This window comes from Scylla paramamosain, chromosome 17 (assembly GCF_035594125.1).
Source record: "Scylla paramamosain isolate STU-SP2022 chromosome 17, ASM3559412v1, whole genome shotgun sequence".
NCBI classification, from domain to species: domain Eukaryota; kingdom Metazoa; phylum Arthropoda; class Malacostraca; order Decapoda; family Portunidae; genus Scylla; species Scylla paramamosain.
In genome coordinates this window covers 1137397-1160000 of record NC_087167.1, presented here as the reverse complement: position 1 = coordinate 1160000, position 22604 = coordinate 1137397, and the positions used below count along the sequence as shown (strand labels likewise).

Genomic DNA, 22604 nt, shown 5'->3' with positions numbered 1-22604 from the left:
AGATAATGTGCAAAATGGCTAAAAATGTTCCTAATATTTTACTAGTTGGTTTGATAAAACACAAAATGACAAAGATTTTTTTTCAGCTGACCGCCTTTTATGTGTAAAATTCAGTCAACTCGTGAATCTGGCAGTTTTTCCAGACCATAGCAAACGCCCCATTTAAGTTGGGTATGCTTTGAAGATTAGTGACTTTTAACACCTTGTTGCAGGGTTGAGAAATAGTGTTGGTTAGACAGCAGTTAGCTTTGTTTCTTATTTTGTCATTGGTTTTTATCTATGTAGAATGGCACCTTAGTGGAGTTGTCATTCTCGATGAGTTTTTTATTGCAGGGTTGGGGCCTGCGAAGCAGATGCTTTAATGGATGAGAGTTCTCAGTCCATCTTCTCTCTTTGGTCTGTCATGTCTAATTGAAGAGTAAACTGGGAAAGAAGGTAGGTTTCTGTATGGTCTTGAGTTTTGTCCCTTACGCAAGTGTTGCATCACTTGTGTTTGACATCAAGTGTTTTGTTAATTTTCTTTGTTGAAATGTTAGTGTTTAGCTGAAAGGATATTTAGGTTTATCTCTGTCCCACATGTTATGCGTTGGTATGTCCATGTTCGTAACAACAAATACAAATACACATACACAAGCAATGAATGAATGCAACTTATCAAGGTAATTACTTTATAAGCTGTCATGATCTTAAGTCGATGGTTTCTTGCAGGTGGATGTCCTTTGTAAGGAGTTGCAAGTACTGGGTTGGGGTGAGAGGGAAGGAGTGCCATCAGTGTTGGTGAGGGCACCAGTAAAGGAGGTACGACCCTACCTGGTGTGTTGTGTCATCCATCACCTGGACCTCAGCAATGATCTGTTCAAGCGATTCATCTCCCTTCAGGTGAGCCTTAACAAACCTTTGTGTTTATCATCCTTTCTTATTCTGTTCTTTCTCATATTTCTTCCCCACTGTAATTTCTACTCCTATTATTGAGTGACAAAGTTGAAATGTAAATGTGAAAACATTCATATAAAATTATAAAACTTTCAGTTCTCTAAATGAAATGATTTATTCATGGTTAGTTTTGTTTTATAACATTGTGATAGGTGCCAAAAGTTTGTGAATAGTTTTAAAATCCTCATGAAAAAGGTTATGGTGTGGTAATTTTCTTTCAGAAAAGTATTGATCTTTTAGTAAGATAGGAAACAAGAAATCTATAAGTGTTGAAATGAAAGGAAGGAAATAAAATCATTCTAATGCCACCAGACCAAACTCCATGATGGGATCTGTGAAAAGCGGATGGTGGCCACAATAGCTACCCATGACTTGAGCAAGGTTCAAGCACCACTCTACTACACTGCCCATCCCCCAAAGGAGATGCACATCCACCCACTTGGCAGAGGCAAGGAGATTTCAGCATGGGAATTATACAGTTCTTTACAGCGAGAAGCAGAGGCCCAGAGAAAACAGCAGAAGAGGAATGTTGCTGGATTACACAGGTAATCATTTGAAGAGAAGAGGCATGGGAGCCAGAAAATGCATATCATGCAGACAATAACCAGTGGCAAGCAACAATATTGCACTCCAAAAGTATCAAATATGATAGACCAGTGAAAGTCTACTGTTCATGTGGCCCAAACACAAGAACTATAAGCAGTATCAAACAGTACCTTAACAGTAATATAATGAGTAGTGTTATGTGCTGCATAAATTATTAAAGAAGAAAATAACGGGAGGGAGGAATAAGATGAGTAGAAAGGAGATGAGAAGAAAGACAGAGAGAGAGAGAGAGAGAGAGAGAGAGAGAGAGAGAGAGACTGACCATTCCAGCAGGTTGTGGCCACCCAGTTGTGTAAGCTACAACATTTATTTTTATTTCCCACACTTCTTTTTAGAGCACCATATTAAAAGCACTACCACTTGGAAAAGTGTGTACATCATGCCACAGTTAGATTGCAACTAGCACCCTCAGGGACATGCAGCAAGCAGGATCATTAAGATGTCATTGTTAATTGTGGACAGTGGAGCAAGGCGGGTGGGCAGTATGTCACCTCCCCCCCTTCCTATCTTCTAAACCTCACCTCCTTTTTTGCCTTTGGCTCCTTACCTATGCTGGGGAGCACAGTTTGGCTTCATGCATTTAATACAAGTTGTTGATTGAGAAGGATGCTGTAGGAAAGAGATGAGAAGAGCATTTCAATTGATTTAAAAAAATATAACATTCTCTTTCTCTATCAAAAATCTGAGAAATTATTAAAATAATATCACTCAGAACTCAGATCTCTGTATATTAAGTGAATAAGGCTGAAGGAGAGAAAATCTCTCTCTCTCTCTCTCTCTCTCTCTCTCTCTCTCTCTCTCTCTCTCTCTCTCTCTCTCTCTCTCTCTCTCTCTCTCTCTCTCTCTCTCACACCATAATTCCATGACCAACAAACTGAAAAGTCTTCTTCAGTAATGCCATAGCTCTACTTATTTCATTAGATACTGTGAAGGCCCTTATAAAGCTAACTATATTCTTTCATATGAATCAGTTATAAACCATTCTTACTCTTCTCAGATTCCTACACATGTTAGAACCTTGGGAGCAGTGGCCATGTTTGGAAGATGGTCAAGGAAAAGTGATCTCTCTTCCTCCTATCACTAACTCAGACAGTACTAAGGTATGTCAAGATAACTTGTGTTTAAGAACAAAGGGAAAGCTGCAAAAGCCACTTGCTTACATCTAGCATTTCTGTATAAAACATTCAGATCTGTATTCACATGTTTTCCTTATCTTGATATGTTTGATCTTCATTTAAAGGCCCATATTGACTCAGCATTAAATTGATCATGGAGTTTGTAGCAATCATCTGCTACTATATTTTGAACCAAGATCTTCCACTTTCTCCATATTATTTTTAGTAACTATTACTAGCTCTGCAGCATAAAAGGAAGCAGGTTTTGAATAATAAATTGAAAATATCCTAAAAATCACTGCTCATTTGACCAGTTTCTTATATATTGAGGACTCATACAGTAAGGCTTGTGTGTGGCATACTAATTTTTGCAGGCACTGCATCTAGAACCATAAGCCATCACAGTTACTACAAGTACCAGCACTTGGTAGAACTGACAGTCAGGCAAAGTGGTATAAGTAATGTATACTGTATGTAATGATTATACCACCACCATCACCATTACTACTACTACCATCCTGTTATTTTATGATAAATAATAATTATATATTTTTCAGATAACCCAGGACACCACTAGTGTCTTATTGGAGGTAACCAGCAGCTCTTCCCTTAATAAAGCCAAAGAAATAGCAGATACCCTCCTCCTGGCTGTCCTGCAGAATGGTCTCTCTTCTAAGAGCACTGAGGGAGGGGAGGCAGCTGTGGTGGTGCAGCAGGTGAGGGTGGAAGATGAAAATGGAGGCTTACGTGTTTTGTACCCTTCCCACACTGATTTGGCTTTCCAACAGGAGAAAGTTCGTGTGATGATGCCAGTAAAGTAGCCTTAGATGTATGAATGGGACCCTGACTCATGACTGAAGGTCATGATTTTGCTAATTTACAAGCAACTTGTGGATGAGAGCATTTTTTGTTATATCTGGATTAATTCTGCAGTGGCAAGGACTGTTAGGCATAATTCATTTGATGAATACTCTGTACTGGCTGATGTGTCCATGCTTAGTCCATGTGTCAGGACTCCTTATCTTCATGCTGTTGCAGAAAAAAATGAATAAATAAATAAACAAAAAAATAAATAATGTCAAATACACAAGCTGTATTTGCTTCAATGCAAAATTTGCAGCACCTCAGACAAATTTCAGCACTAAAGGGTATCTGTTCTAGGTATGTTTTAATTCTTTATGGAATTCAGTGATGTACCTTACTTTTCAAAGAATGCTTGAATATGGATACTGGCTTTGCATTTGTTACATATGCTAAATAAATGCTAATAAAGTTAATCATCAATATCATTAACACTACTCCCCAAATGAGAGAATAAACCACCACCAGAATAATTTTCCAGTTGTGATTGGCACTGCACATTAGTAGTAGTAGGAGTTAGGAATTAAATATGTAATAGGGGATTCACATTGATTTCAGAAGGGAATGGGCTGTGGGAATAAAGATGATCAGTGATGATTTGGATCCAGGATGCTGGTGCCAGTTAGAGCTGTCCAAAGATACAATTTTTGAGTGAATGGGAAAATTTAGAATGTCATCTGCTTGCACCTCTTTCTATGAAAGTACATGACAGCAGAGGAAAGGATTGTCCCATACAGAACTAAAAGCTGCACCTACATGCTATACCAAGGGTACTCGAGTAGATCAGCCACCTGTGACGCCCACAGCCAGCAAGAACTTCCAAGCTGCTGAAGAGCTGAGTCCTGAGCAGCCAACTAGTGTACGAGTATAACGATGTGAAAAAAATGCTTCGTATCATTGTAAGAGCTTTATATCAGTAAGATATTTTTTTTAAAGCTGTCTTCAGCATTGTACTACTGTCAGGGTAAGTTAACACAATTGTTCTTCAATATATATTGCTGGAGTTTTGACAGCAAGATGTGGAGAAGAGACAAACTAATAAAGTGTACTTGTATGATAGAATGGCAAGGCCAGACATAGGTCAATGAAGTGGCAGTGGAAACCCACTCATGTGGTGGTGCCAGTGTAACTTGAGTGTATTTACATAAATGAACAGATGGAAATACACAAGCCACTGGCATTACAGTAATGCATGATCAAAAACTTCACTTGCTATCTCCTCTCCCATTCATAATTTTTATTCACATGAGATGTGCACCTTTCATTGTTCTTTTTCTCATCAAATCCACAATATCCCTGCATTCTTCTTTTGTACTTAAAATCCATTTCCCATTTCTCACAAGACCTTTAATTTTCATGCTTTACATCCTTAAAGTCTGATAATTTAATTTATTCCTTACTTTGCATTCACATTAGAAGGGGCAGATTTTGCTATGGTCAGCATGGGCAGTTGGCCAGGGCAGCACTGCCATGGGGACAGCATAGAGCACCCACTAGAACTGATTTGACAGGATTATCCCTATCACTTAGCTACATTACTGTACCATTACAGTCTGTAACATTATGTTTGCTGGTGTAATTTTAATGGTCTTCAAAAATTATAAAATAAATATGTTGATTTTATAGATGGAGTGGTAGGGGAGCAACAAAGTTGAGGTTTGCCCAGGGTACTACACAAGCCAGCCCCAACACTGCTTACTATAATATAAGAATTAATAAAATCAACCAGCTCCTCTCTCACCTTTTTGAAGTCTTCACCTTGCTTTTTCCAACATTTTACATTGTCATTAGCAATGCATTATCTGTGTAAGCATTATCTGTGTTGCACATCATTCAAGCTATTATTGGTATTCTTATCTTTTATTCTGGCTTTCATCTCTGATACAACCATCCATGTGCATAATGAACAGCACCACACCAGTGTTACTCCAATACCAATCCCTAAACATTCATTTTATTCTGTCATAAAATTACACTGACATTCTCAATGTCCTGTCTTCTAATTAAGCAGATACCAATCTACTCCATAAATCCAACACATCCCACCTTTCTGTCATCCTTGCCTTCTTAGGTCCACACATCCTTTATCCTTCATAAATGTTTCCTGTCTTCTTTACATTTCTTCCACCGTTGTCATCAGGCTCATTTAAAAATCATGCCATACACCTGGATACACTGAATAAGCTTGTCCCTCTATAACTATGGGGATCATTTTCATTTGTGAAATGGAACAATGATGAGTATTCTCCTGGCACCCTACCTTACTTCCACACTGGATTACATATGTGAAGCATCCATTCCACAAATACACCTCTCCCATATTCAAGACTCAACATTTTGTTAATGCCTGAAGCCTTTCCTACCTTCATATCCCCTAGTGCTTTGTATATCTCAAATCTTTCTCACTTTGCAGTAAGGTATATATATATGTATTAGGTGAACCTGTGTAAATCTTTAGAAACTTTGCTCATGAAGCCATTGTAAAAGTCCTGGGCAGTCATGAGTTTGCGCCCCTTCAGCACTACATGTTGAAATGCGACCCAGCCATCTCTGCAGTAAACCCTAATTTCTTTAGCCTTCCTGTTATACACCACACTCCCTGGCACTTCTCTTTCAACTATTTTTTGGCTATGGGTATCAATATTATCACAAAGATGAGCCTTAGTACTATTTTTCACCACAAAATTATTTTTTGCTGCAGAATCACTTCTATAACAATTATGTACATTATCTATAAATTCACTTTCTGTATTTTCCCTTACACTTCCACCTCTATTAATTTGTAGAAACTCTTTTAGCATTTCAACATCTCTCTTGTTACTGGACCATTTCTTCTGCATCACCATACCCCTCAGCTTGATAGGTGTTTCCTGCCAGAGTGACCACAATGGTATGTAGTCATCCAAAGCACGGTAATGAGCCTGAACATCACTGCAGGACCACTTGTCCCACCATACCCTTGATGCTGATTCATTAACCTTAGGGGCTGAAAGAAAATTTTGTTTAATGTCCAATTTATGGTAAGTAAAGTACATCATGCCATTTAATTACAAGTTTACATTTATTTACAAGTAAGTTATTAAAAATATTAAATAAAGAAAGAATTTCACCATATTATCTACTAGCATATACTTCAAAAATAGTACTTTGACTCTACCCTCAAAATTCCACTTCATTCCTATTTGTGGCCATTGCTCAAATCAAACCAGTATATCTTGTATACTTGCCTTTTGTAACCCCTTCAGATGACTGAGGGCAAGCTTCTCTGAGGTGTTGTGGAAGATTAGGAAGGATAGACAATAGCTCCTGAGCTCCCATCTCTGCCAGTTGTGCTGTCAACTCTCTGCTTTTGATGTTCCACTCCACTGGCACCACTACCTTGCTTATCACATGTCCAACATCAAACCTGACATCATCAAGTATACATTAGTTTAAACTGTATTGAATTCATACATGCAAGATAACTGAATTTGGAAGTGAGAGAGATTTCTCAAGACAAAACTAAATGGAAAACAGTTTTGAAAACATCACAGGAATTTGGCCTTAAGAACCTCAACAGAAAATTTTATCTGTACATTAATTTGTAACAAGGGTAAAACAGTTATGCTATTGGAAAACTGGGTATACTTTTATTACTGACCCTCATACAATTGTGCCTAATGAGGATCTATGAGCAATGATGGATTTTAGTTTAGTCTTAGAGAATCTGTGGTGTGTGCAATAATAATAATAATAATATTGTTTATTAATCTTGCAGCCTTACAACTGAAATTCCACATGTTACAAGTTAACTTACATACTAACATACATATTATATCTTAAGTATACATTAACCCTAAGGAAGTATCTTACAATCTGATACTGTAGCTGAAAGATGGTGCCAACAACCTGGTATACAAGGCCCAGGATGATCAGGCCATCCCATGTGTGTTTTTTTCTTTTCAGTTTGTTTCTCTTACCTGAGCAACAAATCCTGACTTACACCAAGTACCTAATTACTGCTGAGTGAACAGGGATTACACTACAAAGAAGTTTGCCCAAAGACTTCTGACCTGTGTGTGTGTGTGTGTGTGTAGGTGTTGGTGTCTTCATTATATTTAAGTATGTAGTGGAGAGAATACAATGTACTGGCCATCAGCTTTCTCTCAAATCTATGGAGATTAGTCAGGTCAAGGTGGTTACAACAGCATTACCATGAATAGAGGCAACAGTAACCCTCTTAAAGGGGTACCTCCATAACATAGAACCCAAAGTTTCAGAATTATTTACAACAATCACAATCCACTACAGAAAAACATCCATTCACAATAACAGAAGTCCTTGTAGAGTTGTCACCACTCTTAATTAGATGTTTGATAAAGTATCCTAAGGGAATTTACATGTTACCAAATAGTTAAAAAAAATTTTACTATATAAATACTACCATTTGATCACTAAGCTTTAGCTTCATACAACAGAATTCAGATTCTTTCATTAAAAAATAAATTTCAAAACCTAACCTGAAGGGTGCAATCCTCATCAGGGTGATCCCAGTCTGCTGGTCTTGGTTTAGCAGAGCATGGATGACTGGTGCTGCCCCCCTCCACCGTGGTAACAGGGACCCATGTACATTAACAATTCCCCTGTTCATAATTGCAGGTTCAAAAAAATGAGGAAACAATTCTTTAACAAATTTTTATATATTCAAATATGTGTTTTCATAGCCTAAATCAGTGCAATGAGAGAAACATTAATGACAAAGGGGATAGGGCCAGATTAACACTACCAGTTTCTCATGCCTGGAGAGGCAGTGTATCATAAGTAACACCTCTCCATCGATGGGAAAATCAATTGGAGTTGTGAAGTATTCTTTCATGAGACAGAGGAGTGCTGTTGCTACTGTTTATGTGGCAATAGTGCTCCCTCACCTCATACAAGAATATCTGGCAGCTCCAGTTAATTTTCTTTTCAAAAGAGTGACATCACTAATGATGTACTCCCTCTTACAGAACTTCTGCAAGAGAAAATTAATAAATTTGCATCAAATCTGTGGAGCATAGAACCTTTTTGATTTAAAATAACCTGTACTTTCACCACTAGCAAATATCCCCGGAAACCTGTGTTATACCCTGTGTATGGTGTTAAACAAAATTTAAAAATTCATAAAACACTAATGTAAACAAAGTAAAACTGAATTTAAAAATAAGAATCTCACCTCACTTACATGGGGAAGGCACTGATGACTGATGCAGGAATGAGGTGTCCAAAAGATGCCACAATACCAACATCATATTTTCTTTGTGGTACTGTCACTGGCCAATCAGTTACTTGAAGTCCCTCCTTTTGACAGTAATGTTGTACAGCTGTCAGGGACTTCTTCAGGGCCACTGATACAACATCTAATCTTTTTATCAATCCTCTGCAAGATTAAAGATAAAAATTAATTAAAGTTGACAATGGTGCTGAATCCATAGCTCAGCATCACTTGCACATTTCTACAACCTTTTCCATTGAAACATTAAAGCATTTATTTTATTGTAGCATAGTCTATCTTGCTATCTATGTTTTTTCTACTTATCACATTAAAGTTGACAATGATGCAGAATTCATGGCTCAGCCTCACTTGCACATTTTGACAATCTTTTCCACTGAAGTACTGAAGCAATTGTTTTATTGTAGTATAGTCTGCCTATCTTTCAGTCTTTTTTTTTTTTTTTTACTCCTCACTCTCCAGGAGTCCCCAAAGGAATGGCCACAGCAGAACATCCACCTCTCCTTGTCCAAAATTATTTTTGTAGCATAGTCAAGCTCAAAAATGAATCCCAAGAGCTCCAAGACTGATGTAAGAAATTCTGTTGATGTTATTAATCCCATGCCCAAGTCCACTTTCACTTCAGAAATAAGAAATCACAACATAAGACAGAAACATCAGTGAAACAACTTCAGGGAATACCTGACAATACATACAAATGTTTAACTCTATTAGAAATACATGCTTAAAGGAAATAATATTCAGGAACCAATATTATGGCTGAAAAGCCAAGATCCTAACAAATAGTATGGCCACTTTGAAGCTACCAATATTAAGGCTGAAAAGCCAAAATCCTAACTAATAGTATGGCCACTTTGAAGTTAAGTCCACAAGCTCAAACATAAAAAGATTTATGTACCAGCAGTTAGTTTCAATTTTAGAGGGTCCAGCCCCTAAGGAGATGAAATATATATATATATTTTTTTTTTTTTTGCCATGAGACGGGCGAATATGTATAATAATAATAACTATACTTCCCCACTCTAAAACTACGCTTTCCAGTCGGTTTAACAAGGCTTGTTGGGTGGAGGTTAGGATACAGTCCTTTTAGAGAAAAATTACCAAAACTTTGCGTGTTATACTGTCTGAAACGACAAAATCTCAAAGTGGAAGCAGTACTAAGACACCTACCCTCTTTGCTGTTCCATGTGCAACATCTCCAAGCTCTTAAGGGAGAAGTCATCTGTCCCAAAGAACATAACATTCCATGGGTGTGATTTCTGGTTGCAGTCAGTGATATCTTCGGATGACTTGTATTCGGAGCCAAATTTCCTTGCAACAGCAGCAAGTGGCAGCCCCCAGCTGGCTTGGAAGTATCGTTTTGAAAGGGACTGAAGAATGGGCCACCCCATCCTCACTCGGTAGTAGTGTTAGGTCTTCCGAACACATCCAAATTGTTATACTATTGTGTTATTGTAACTACCAAAACTTTGGAGCATGTCAACAGTTACCGGTTGTTGACGTGGTGTTCGGAACCTTGCAGCATTTCGGCTATATTACATTACTTATCCATCTTTTTTTTTTTTTTTTTTTGTTACTCTTCAAAATCCTAGAATACATTGTTTCATACATAGTGGCGAATATTCCGCAGGAGTTAGTCTTCTTTGGAGGGAATATTTCATATGTTTCTTCTTCCTCCTCTTCTTGAAATGTTACACATTAATTTCTGTTGGTTTGTGGAATAGAAGAATTACATTGCAATACTCAGAGGGAAAAATAATTTAGAAAAGACACTAAGAAGCTCTCTCTCTCTCTCTCTCTCTCTGTGTGTGTGTGTGTGTGTGTGTGTGTGTGTGTGTGTGTTATCAAACAAGTTTTAGTGGAAGTTGTTGAAGTATTCACGAATATTTTCATAATTCTGGTGATAGCTTGACAAGAATTCTGTACCCCCAGTGGGGAAAAAGTAAAATCATTACAAGATCCCGACTGGTCATCTCTGTGACCTCTGAAAATAGTTCTTATTAGATAAAGTTTAAGCAGATCTCACTCAGTAAAGACGTAACCCTTGGCCTGAGTGGCTTGGCTGTTTTCTCCGAAAATTCAAGCTCCTTTCATTAAAGGCCCCATACATGCTCCGGCCGCCTGAACACCCGGCAGGACAGGCCGGCCTGTGTCACCCACACACTATTCAGTCCTGCCTCATGGCAATGCACAGTTCTAGCGAGACAGCGCGAAGTGAAGATCATGGCCTCTCAGATGGATACAGAAGTTAGACCTACTTGTGACTGCAGCTGTTGCAGTGACCTACAAGTTATTACAGAATACCAAGAAGAGGAGAAACAGTAACTTCTTTCTTAAATAATACTAAAAAAAGGTAACTTCTTTCCATGTTTGATGAAGACGTGAACTGCTTCTGAACATGGAAGGTTGACTTTCTGCTTCATACTGCCTAATTCAAACATATTTATCCTTTAAAATTCGCAACTAAATATTCTGATGTGTTGCCATAACTCCCGTTTTTTGTGCCACTATATATATATATATATATATATATATATATATATATATATATATATATATATATATATATATATATATATATATATATATATATATATATATATATATATATATTGTATTTTGTATTTCTTAACTGTTGAAATCTACTCTGAACTGGCTTTTCGTCTTTGACTCACACGTCACGAGCCAATGGGCCGTTACCGTGACAAATTTGCACTTCCCACATACTATGTTTCCAGTTGCTATCCTACACCACTAAAGAAAAGTCGCCGCGATTATTGTGACTGTGATCGGTTGGATTTTATCACCTTTACACTGGAATATCGAAACATTTCTTTGATTTATGAGTGATCCACAAATCAATTCTAAAATCAAAAGGTCAATTAGTTATAGTTTAGTCACTTTAGTGTATTTAGGAAAGGCTGGCCCTGGGGACAAGCCCTCCCTTGGTTACTCATTTTCTTAGGAAATTGTGCCCAAAAGTGGCCGCTTTTGTCCTTATATTATTCAGGTTGCTATGGCTTGTTTTGGCCCTCCCCACCCAAAAAACACGCTTTCCCAGCAAGAGGTGCATGTAAATGAAAGACCTGAAGGTGGTGTTCTGCATTTTTATCGAAATTTTTCTAAATTTTTAGAGAATTTTCTAGAATTTTTGGTGGCTGTTTTTCAGCATTTTGGTTTCCCCGCCCAAAAACTACTTTGCTGACAAGTTCCACAAGTTTGGTGACCCTAGGGCAAGATTTTGTTATAAGGAAATGACCAATTATTTTTTTCTTATTTAACTTTGCTTTTTCCTGAATGCATTAAAGATTTCTCTTTTAGAATAGGCTGAAGGCGAATGAATAAGGAACTAAGTTCCTGAGATGTGCAATAAGACGAGCCATCTCGAATTTCTGCACTTAAGCTGCAATATGGTATACGTATCATTATGCACTGCCATTTGGGTTTGAAAATGATTTACACCACATATTCTGACATTTTATTTTACTTATCTGTGTAACATTGTCACGTACAACTGCAGTGTATTATAAGACTGCAACAAGTAGTGACGTGAGACACTCATTATAGCAGCCCTTTCATGACGTAGAGGTTGGAAGTGTGAGGCGGTGTCGCTGACGGATAGTCACGGTCAGTCAGTAATTGGTAAATCTATTGGAATAATTTCCACTGGGTTTTGAGCTTCCTCTCAATCTTAAGCCCTCTGATTTGCTTACAACCTGTCAGTAGGGTAGTTTTGCAAGGAGACTCGGTAAATAACAAGACTTAAGATTTGCTGGGGGCGGGAACACAAAACATGGTTGATATGACAGGGACAGGTTACTCCTATTTGAAACCATGACTCGTTAGGCGCAGAGAGCACTGTATTCCGTTGACACCTTCCCAGGACACTTGGTGGCGGCCGGCCCGTGCTCGTAGAAAGGCATGTTTATAAAGTTGCCAGAAGGACCGTAGTTACACACGTAGGTTATACTATAAGGAAAATAGAATCCTTTCCGCTCCGTCGCATAGTAAACGATACCGCAACCGATCTCTTTGGTGTTTCCCCAGATAAGCTGTGGGTGAAAAGAGCATAAGGTACTGGAGGTAGTTAGTCTACTGCAGGAGAGGCTATATGCAGATGAATGTATAAAAAAAAAGAAGGTAACTGTTATTCGATATGATTTATCATGATAAAGTTTTATTGTGATAGGTAAGATCTGAGGTGGAGGATGAGATCGCATACCTGAGTGTAGTGGCCAATCTTCTTGGTGTTGTGGGGTATGAAAGCAGCAGCTATCTTGGCATCTACGTCCATAACTTCGTTATACCAGTTTTTTATCGCCTTCTCCCAATCCTGAGAAACGAAGAGAGCGAGGAAAATCATTGCATGTGAATTAGGTGTGGTACAGGATCATAACCTAAATCTAAAACTAATACAGGGAAACAAGGAGAGTTAGTACATTTTCATATGAATCGAAATAAATCGAAATGGGCTTATGGGAAGCACTTTACACTCAGTAGAACAGCATCACTTACCGATCCATTGTCGTCAGTTCCCCAGTAATAGTTGATGTTTTGGCCGGTGTGGTACTTACGAGAGAGCAGCCTTCGCTTCTTTTCCTCGTCATGTCCCGAGGGGCATTGTGACGCCCACGCCTGCAACATACAGACCAGATAAGTAGGTAGCAGAGGTGTTAGTGTGTTATGGAGCAGTAGGGAGGCTGACAAGACTGGAAGTGACAGGATTGGAAGTGTGTTATTGGTCAGTGGGGAGGGTGACGACTGGGAATGTGTTACGGGCCAGTGGGGAGGGTGACAGGACTAGGAATATCATGAACCAGTGGGGAGGCTGAGTGTTATTGAGCAGTGGGGTAGGTAGGGTTTGTAAGAGAGCAACGTTTGAAAACAAAGCTGAATGCTTGAATTTATTAATGACTACTAAATTTCAAAGTACTTAGTTCTCGTCCCAGAGCAAGATTAACGTTACTTTCATAATACATATGTTAAGCCACGTGTAGGGTAGACGAGTGAATCATTCATTACCTGCGCCACCTCGGCCAGCTCTTCGTTCCATACTAGCTGGTGCATGTTGGCGGCGGGAGGCTGCGGACCTGGATCTCCTTGGCTTTCGTTCCCATATGCTACCTACAGGAGGAGCACACGATGTATACATTTTGGTAGCTGACAAGAAACGTCTTAGATTTGTATTCTTAAACTCTCTGAGCTCTCACTGAAAATGTTTTGAAAAGCCTTAGAGGTCATAAGAACATAAGAAAATAAGGGATCCCACAGGAAGCCGTCAGGCCTACACGTGGCAGCCCCAGCATGCAACACAGTACATAACTGTTCCCACCCATCATCCTCATCCATGAATTTATCTGATCTTTTAAAACTCCGTAATGACTTGGCATTAACAACCTGATTACTGAGTCTATTTCATTCACCTACCACTCTATTTGAGAACATACTCTCTTATATATCTTCATCAAGCTGGAATCTGTCATTTTTTGTCCTATACTAATTACGATGAGGATTTCGTTTATGACACCCTTGTTATATCCCTTGAATCTTATGAGTGCTTTATTTATTCATATTCAGTGACGATTCATGATATTAGTTAAACTGTCATCAGAATTATACAAGCACCCTTGAATGCCTTGTAACATCCACTACAGTGTGCTAAAAGTAATCGAGAAAGACGCCGAAAAGTTTGAGAATACCTCGTTGTTGTTAAGCTGATTATCTAGTGATGTAATTGATATGTTGGGTTAAAGGTATGCATGCAACTTACGTAGGACCTCAGATCGTTGTGCAACTCAAGGATAAAGTCTTTCTCCTCATCAGTAATACCCGTTTTGGTAACATTGCAGTCGGCATTGGGCGGTAGCAACATGGTGTGGTTTTGGTGCAACTTTTCATAGTCTTTATTCTTTTCCTTCTCGTCTTCCACCTCCTCTTCGCTTTCAGGAGCCATCGTTGTCCCTTCACCTTCAGGTTCTATTTCTGCGTAGATATACAGAACATAAGTTGGTCACATGCATCGTTTCGTGATACTTGTCTTACATTATCCGGCAAGATCTATAGCGAGAGGTCTCCCCAGTTCTAATGATGCGCCGAATTTCATATAGTGTAGTGCTGAGTAGCTAGCATTATCTCTGTGTCGTCCCTTTAACACGCTCTCTCTCTCTCTCTCTCTCTCTCTCTCTCTCTCTCTCTCTCTCTCTCTCTCTCTCTCTCTCTCTCTCTCTCTGTGCAATGCTCTCACATTCTTTCTCTGTTACATTAGAATATAGGAAAATAAGAGTAGCTGCAAGAAGCCATCAGGACTGCACGTGGCAGCCCCTGTATTAAAAAGAACCTACTTATACCATCAATCATCCCTACCCAGAAATCAATTTAATCTTCTCTTGAAACTTTTTTTTGATTATGCATTAACAACCTGATTACTGAGTCTATTCCAGTCATTTGCCACTCTGTTTTAGAACCAATTTCTTCATTTTTTTTTTTTTTTTTTTTACTTTATCAAGCTTGCTTCTTGTCCTTTCTTGATTAGACCTTGAGGATTTTGCTTGTTTCCCTTGTGATATCCCCTGTATCACTCTAAAGACTTTTATCAGATACTTTCTTACATAAGTCTCTCTAAGGACGGTAAATTGTTAAGCTTCAATCTTTTTTTTTAAGGAATATTTTTCATCCATTGAATCTTTTAGCTGTTCTCCCTTGCATGGATTCTAACAGACCTATATCCTTCTACTATTATGAGGACCAGAACTACGTAGCATGATCGTCGCGTTCTTTAATGTGTATCTTTTGGGTGGATTTCATCTACCTACACTTTGCATTTACTTATATTTAATTTCACTGCCCGTCCGTCTTCAGGAGGATCGCATCAGAATCGTCCAAAATAATCTTACCTGTAGTTTCCTCGGCGGCATCTTGTGTGCGATTTCTGCAGTTGCTTCCATTGACCAACTTTCCTAATAGAATCTCGAGAAGTTCGAATTGTTTGTGGATTTCTTCCGCTTTGAGAAGTCCGGCCAGTTCGGGCCGAATACTGAAGCCCTCACAGCCTCCTCCCAGTGCCACCACCATCACCACCGCTGTTATCCACGCATGGCTCATCCTGTAGTTTATGGAGGGAAGGAAGAAGAGCGAGACAGAGAATGAAAGGACTGAGTGTTTTGAAGATATGCAAAATTTATTTTATAGTTCTTAGAAACTAAGATGGTGTGTGTGTGTGTGTGTGTGCGTGCGGTAGCAGTAATAGGCAAAAAGATTTTTTTTGTTTTCATATATATTTTTTCAAGCAGGTAAGATGAAATCCAGGTTATCTCCTCCATTTCATTACCAGAAGTATGCGGATAATAAAACGCAATAAAAATATGAGTGGCAAAAACTAGAGTTTGTTCTTTGAAAGGCTTTGGACTCTAATAAGAGCTATTCGGAGAGGCAACATAGATTATCATTTAGTTTCTCAAGAGTGTTTTTTTTTTCCATTGGTGATGCAGAATCATTATGTTCAGTAGTCGAGTAATACTCCGCACTTATTTTTACTCAGTTTTCCCTCAGTCTTAACTTATGTTTCCTTATTGGACTGTCACCATATCAGATGACTCGAGATTGGAAGATTAGAAGTGAGTGCAGAGAATTGCTCGACTTAAGACCACTACAATACCAGAAAGAAACTCGTATTTTCCAGCAGAAGAGAATACCTTTTCTTGATCTTGAGTGTATGAAAAAGGTGATGATTAAACTCAAACTACACAGTATTAAAGTGAAAATGGAATATAAAGCGAAAGCATATAGAATGAACAATGAATGGAAATATCAGGAAGAATGTTTATCGAAAAGACTCAGGACGGAAATTACGTTGGAAAATAAAGGTGAGAAAAGGGAAGAGATACAAGGATGCGGTACTTTTGGGTAACTTGTTAGGAGCCAGTTATCAGAGGGAAGCACTGACATTGATGAGGGGACGCTGATGTGGTGAGTGATGAGGGAAACTGAGCTGCCGTCGGTAACCTGCCGTCGTAGTCTTCTTAATCGTCCTTATTTTTCAAAAGCCACAGAGGTTATTTGTCTTATTCGTGTGGCTGTTTTTCCTCCTGATGATGCAGAATCTAGCCCTAAATACCACTGACATCAAGAATGCAACCTTATAAGACTCCAGGAACTTCAACTAAGACCTACTTAAAGTACTCGGGATAAGATACTGAAATATTTGTGGATTCTTGCCTAGGCGCCACGTTCACTTGTCTTACTGTGGTAATTTGTGCTAAGAGTGTTACATTTGTGTTGGTGGTATTAATCATTTGAAGTGTATTGTCCACTTTTTTCCCTGTCTCTCGGTTGAAGCGACGCCTTTATGAATTTGATGGAATATTTATACACAATTGAAGATAAATTGAGGTAACAATAATGAGTTCGTGAAAATATTTTTGAAGTGGAGCCAGTTGCTATGCCTTCTTGGGCATGCTGGAGGATGTCTGTCAGTGTGTGAGTGTGCTGGCTCATCTGAATGTTTGCTTATTCTCTCTCTCTCTCTCTCTCTCTCTCTCTCTCTCTCTCTCTCTCTCTCTCTCTCTCTCTCTCTCTCTCTCTCTCTCTCTCTTAGTAAAAGCTGCAACTATGCCAGAATGTTCACTTACTAAATCAGCGGTTCTAATTTCGTAAGCGATCCTGTTTAAAATTTTTCAACCCTTCTCGACCCACAATAAAATATCTAGTGGGGTCCAGGGAAAGGGAGGATGTTAGAAGATGAACGAGCATTACGTTAGTCCTTTTTTTTTACCGGAATGCCAAGAAATCAACATCGATGTAAGGAAAACTAACTTATATAACATTTGAACCGAATAAAGAGATTAATGTTTTTTTTTTTTTCCAACACACACACACACACACACACACACACCTGAGCTGAAGCAGAAAAACAGAGATCTATGTGGATAGTGCAGAGTGTGTGTGTGTGTGTGTGTGTGTGTGTGTTTATGTGTGTGTGTGTGTGTGGTGCGCCGTTCATTCGCAACCATATCAGTAAAGGAGATAACAACTAAAAAAAATAACATTCATTACTGTACATACTTGTAATAAGTGAAGAACGTCTTGTGACGGCAGCAGGAGTTTACCAACTCCTTATAAAACTGCAAGGTAGGTACTGGTAGGTCGTTCTCTCGACTATTTGACTGTCACCGCCACCACAACTCTTGCCTTCAGTGCTACTATAAACCCTCACATTCCGCGGCGGAGACTTGGAAGAAGGCAGGACAGCGAGCTATCTAGGCTTCTATCTCACGAGGGCTACTGACTCGAGGCACTGGCCCTCACATCGTTGAACTCACAATATGAATGAAGTCTTTGTCAAACATTTTATTGGCACTCTGCTACTTGATCTGGTTATCGTCCCCTCAGCCTTCGTTTGCTGCTGAGAGAGAGAGAGAGAGAGAGAGAGAGAGAGAGAGAGAGAGAGAGAGAGAGAGAGAGAGAGAGAGAGAGAGAGAGAGAGAGAGAGAGAGAGAGAGAGAGGTCTTTGTGATAGCATACAAAGGATCTCACACCAACACCCATCCCATTCTCAGACATCTCTCGCCATAGGTTTGCTAAGTTTGGCGTGGTTATGTGCTGAATTTACTCTCTTAGCTGTATTGTGTCACCTGTAATGCTGTTGTAGTGCATGATTTTAGTGACTTTTCTGAATCATATGTTTATTTTCTTACATCTATTTGGTGTAACTGATGCGCACTCTCGTAGCTCAAAGCAGCCATGGCATGATATAACAAGAGTGATGTAGACAAGACCCTTACAAGACAAGGCAAGAAGTATCACTTTCAAGCTTTATGAATTTGGATCTAAAAAGAAGCAATAAGAAATTGGTCTCCATGGCGGTAAATAACTGTAACATATTCAATAATCATGAGATTATTGATGTGTCTAGGAAATTTAGATTGGATAAATCTATGAATAGGGATGGCAGGTTAGTAAAAGAATGTTGTACGTGCAAATATTTTATACAGGGACTGCCACGTGTTGGCCTGCTAGCTTCTTGTACTTGGTCTTATGTTTTATGTACTTCTGCACCGTTGCAAGAGCAACGAACGATCTTAGTGATCACAATTTCTCCACGACTTTCCTCCAAGCCAGTTCACAAGGAGACAATAATAAACTGTCCTGTTCGTCATGTCAGCACCTAAATGTGGACTTGCTTGCTCATGGGGAGAATCTGAGTGTTGTGTACTGTGTAGACGATGTGTGCGTCATGGTAGTATGTGAACTGTTTTTCTTCTGAGTTTTTATTTCATGAGTTTGTATATGAACACAAAAAAAAAAAAAGGGAATCAGCGAGGAGATGGACGGTCTTGTTTGTCCTTGTTCTTTTTAAGCCCTATAGATTTCGATCCTGACTTTGAAATCACTAACATAAGGTGCAATGCACAGCGAGATGGTACGCTCGCACTATTTATGATTTTATGATAAGATATTAGTTTCCTTTCTGTCATGTGGCCCACAGCTTGGCAACTGTACTATCAGAAGTTGACTCATTGTGTTGCCATGTTATAATGGGGTTTCCAGTATGTTTTTCTAGGACGGCCTGTCCTGGGAATCTGGGATGGTGTCTTCAGCCCTCCTCCCTTCCAAAATCACGCCATGTATTTCTTGACTTTGGACTTGGCCATATTCAACAATTTACTGGTTTCTTTAGTTCCATGTCCTGCCTTCTTTAATACAATGATATGGGCAATTACTTCTTTAGTCAATTCCCTTGTAGATAAAGATACAGCCCTTAGGGAATTAAGAAAACCAGTGTTAAAAAAGGCAAGGTCACTAAGAGGGGATTACCCATGCATCCTCTACCCGCAGTGGCATGGGTGCTTTAGGTTGAGCAGCCCGATGGCATAGAGTTGCCAGTTGCTTTCTATGTACACAATTTTACCTCAGAACACTAGAGTGACTAGACAGTCAAACAGGCTGCATCCATTGTGGGGCGAGGCAGGAAATGTTGAAATAAAAAAAAAAAAAAAGAGATAAATCGCAGTTAGGGTAATATTCCTGAAGAGTGGCATGACATACTTCTGTTGCAAATTAAAGAAATTATGGGCATGTTTGTGAACGAGGAAATTGATATGACTGGTAGTGGGGGCAATGGAGACTCGGAATAACAAATTTAATGTACTTTCGTGGAATTCAAACAATTTACGAGCAGAACCAGGATACGAAAAAGATTTAGGAGTTATAGTTAGCTCTGCACTCCGTCTAAGAAAGCAATGCATAGAAGCCGGAAACAGAGGAAATAGGTTATTAGAATTCATTTTTAGAAGTGTTAAAAGTAGAAGCTCCGAAGTTATAATTAAGTTATATTTGGCGCTGGTCAGACCTCATCTAGCCTACGCTGTGTAGTTCAGCTGGTCCCCATATTACAGGAAGGATATATGTATATTAGAATCAGTACCAAGGAAAATGACTAAAAGAATTCAAGGGATGAAGAGTATTCCTTACGAAGCGAGAGTGAAGCTGTTAGATTTGCATTCTTTAGAGAGACGTAGGTTAAAAGGGGACCTGACAGAAGTCTATAAGTGGTATAAGGGTTATAACAAGAGGGGATGTAAGCAAAATTCTTAGGATCAGCAACCAGGATAGAACAAAAAATAACAGGTTCAAGCTTGAAAAATTTAGGTTTAAAAAAAGAGATAGAAAGAAACTAGTTCTCAAATAGAGTTGTAGATGAATGGAACAGACTCAGTTGTTAGTGCTAAGTCATTAGGGAGCTTTAAGAGATGATAAGACATATTTATTTATGTGGATGATAGGTGGAAATAGGTATGATTCATACAGGGACTGCCATGTGTATGGCTTCTTGAAGCTTCCCTTATTTCTTATGTTCTTATGTTCTTATGTAACCACTGATGAGCACGTTTATGCTATCTTGCATATGGTGGATGTTATAGTTCTACAAGAAACGAGCACAGAGTATACAGATTCGCTAGATTCACGTAACTATCAGTGTCGTTGCCTTCCAGCAAACAGAAAAAAAATTACAATAGGAGTCTCTTAACATACTTGTGTTAGAAAGGAAGTAACAGTGGAACTAGTAGCAGCAGAAAAGAAATGGAAGATAGTGTCTTAAAGTTTATGTTCAATGTTTGTCTATATGTGTTGTCAGTATTTATGTGCATTGGATTGGATATTGATACTATTCCATACAGATGTTTTGGTTGGTGATGTTAATGCAAGGCATGACCTAATGGGTGCTGTTGGGGCAAGCAAAAGTAATGGCAGAAAGTGGTCATACTTTTTTAGAGATGTTTGATGATGCTGAAATATTAAGTAACAATGAGCCAACCTATTTACGTGGTGGAAGCCTGGATTATCCAGTGTTTTTTTAATACAGGTGGACTGAAGGCGAGTGCTGAAGTAGTTGGAGATCTGTTCAGTGATCACTTTGCGTTACGAGTTGATATGCAAGCCAGCAAAAGTGAGAGTGTCATTAATCGTAAAAGATACAGCTTCACTGGCAACGAAAGTGAGGAGCTGATGACTGATGTTCATGACTGGTGCACGGGTTATGAACCAAGGGATGTAAATACGTATGTTTTTTTTTTTTTTTTTTGTTTACACATTTATTTCTTTATTATTTGTTAAATTTTATTGTGTTGGTATAAAGTAGGACCAGGCTTGCAGGTGACATGAAAAATAGAAAACGAAATGCTGTACCTAGTATTTAATATTTATGAGTTCCACACCTTGCCCAAAGTATTTTGATGCTTCTTACCGCCGAGTGCTTGAAATAACTAACGTACACATGCTTAGTAGTAACTATTACGATGTGTCCTGTATCTTAAGAAACATAAACACATTCGGCAAACTCATCACCAGCACAAACTCTCCTGTGACAAAACATACAAATGTTCATGTTCAAGATAGTCAAAACTAGCTGCGGGTAACACAGCTGGAGACAACGTATTTACGTATATATATATATATATATATATATATATATATATATATATATATATATATATATATATATATATATATATATATATATATATATATATATATATATATATATATATATATATATATCCCGAGGACTTTTTTTTTCAGATGCCATGATGATTAGCCGGGTTCTCATTTTTATTTACTGATTTATTTATTTATTCGGTGAGGGTGCATAATCTCTAAACTATCACCAAAATCATGAAAACAGTCTTCAAAATTTCCTTTGATTTCACTAAAATATTTTCAAAGTAGTTGAGATAAGTCGCCAAACCGTTTGAAAATGCTGTCCCTGGAATCCAGTTTCACTTATACCACCACTAGGGTCACAGTAATGGGCGTAAAAAGATAATAATAATCACCCAATATCTCGCTAAAGCTGGGTGTTTGTAATATTACAAGATAGGCGCACGGCATGATGGTGCTTTAGAACATTCGAACACAATAATACGAGAAAATAGCACCGCAAAAGGCCAGCAGACCTACACAGCTTCTGGTTGTCGTGTGTGGAGTGTATGCATGTATTACACCCGCCTGACCTGCAGATGAAAGCAGCCGACAGGATGGGCCACTAATATAAGCAAATAAGCAGTTATGAGTTAGTTCCGCTGACCAATAACTTTTCGTTATATGGAGGCTACACACACACACACACACACATACACACACACGAATCTGGAATGATCTGAAGGAAGAAGTGGTTGCAGCACACAGTGTAAACATGTTTGAAGAGAAACTGGATAAATATGAATAAGGAGACAGGACAAAAATGAGTTTTGGCTCGTGCCCTGTACAGTACAACTAGGTACACACACACACACACACACACACACACACACACACACACAAATAATAAAATATATATATAT

The 22604-nt window shown here is 38.6% G+C and overlaps 3 protein-coding genes across 3 annotated transcripts in view; 1 reads left to right on the top strand and 2 right to left on the bottom strand.

The window, feature by feature from the left end:
- LOC135108298 (leucine-rich repeat-containing protein 47-like) overlaps positions 1-3931 on the top strand; it is a 10258-nt gene extending 6327 nt beyond the window's left edge. Inside the window, exons 3-6 of the mRNA XM_064019125.1 lie at positions 709-879; positions 1246-1478; positions 2537-2639; positions 3212-3931. Coding sequence (XP_063875195.1) covers positions 709-879; positions 1246-1478; positions 2537-2639; positions 3212-3475 — 771 coding nt within the window. The 3' untranslated portion in view covers positions 3476-3931. The remainder of the gene's footprint in view (positions 1-708; positions 880-1245; positions 1479-2536; positions 2640-3211) is intronic.
- Positions 3932-4493: 562 nt separating this feature from the next.
- Positions 4494-10295, bottom strand: LOC135108299 (methionyl-tRNA formyltransferase, mitochondrial-like). The gene is made up of 5 exons (XM_064019126.1): positions 9937-10295; positions 8719-8913; positions 8015-8137; positions 6743-6921; positions 4494-6501 (listed from the first exon to the last, which is right to left on the bottom strand). Exons 1-5 carry the CDS (start codon positions 10155-10157, stop codon positions 5948-5950), a joined length of 1272 nt encoding a protein of 423 aa, XP_063875196.1. The 5' UTR covers positions 10158-10295; the 3' UTR covers positions 4494-5947.
- A 1935-nt stretch (positions 10296-12230) lies between these two features.
- LOC135108297 (venom allergen 5-like) lies at positions 12231-18092 on the bottom strand. Its single transcript, XM_064019124.1, has 7 exons — positions 17827-18092; positions 15660-15868; positions 14537-14748; positions 13789-13890; positions 13282-13401; positions 12989-13099; positions 12231-12818 (listed from the first exon to the last, which is right to left on the bottom strand). Exons 2-7 carry the CDS (start codon positions 15865-15867, stop codon positions 12609-12611), a joined length of 963 nt encoding a protein of 320 aa, XP_063875194.1. The 5' UTR covers position 15868; positions 17827-18092; the 3' UTR covers positions 12231-12608.
- Between the last annotated feature and the right edge of the window lie 4512 nt (positions 18093-22604).

Coding starts and splice junctions, on each gene's coding strand:
- LOC135108299 (XM_064019126.1), bottom strand. CDS start 10,157: ATGGGGTGGCCCATTCTTCAGTCCCTTTCAAAACGATACTTCCAAGCC. Junction 8,138..8,718: donor GTCATCAGTGCCTTCCCCAT/GTAAGTGAGGTG, acceptor AATTATGAACAG/GGGAATTGTTAATGTACATG. Junction 6,922..8,014: donor ATGAGGATTGCACCCTTCAG/GTTAGGTTTTGA, acceptor TGATGATGTCAG/GTTTGATGTTGGACATGTGA.
- LOC135108297 (XM_064019124.1), bottom strand. CDS start 15,867: ATGAGCCATGCGTGGATAACAGCGGTGGTGATGGTGGTGGCACTGGGA. Junction 14,749..15,659: donor TGCCGCCGAGGAAACTACAG/GTAAGATTATTT, acceptor ATATCTACGCAG/AAATAGAACCTGAAGGTGAA. Junction 12,819..12,988: donor AGATTGGCCACTACACTCAG/GTATGCGATCTC, acceptor TTTCACCCACAG/CTTATCTGGGGAAACACCAA.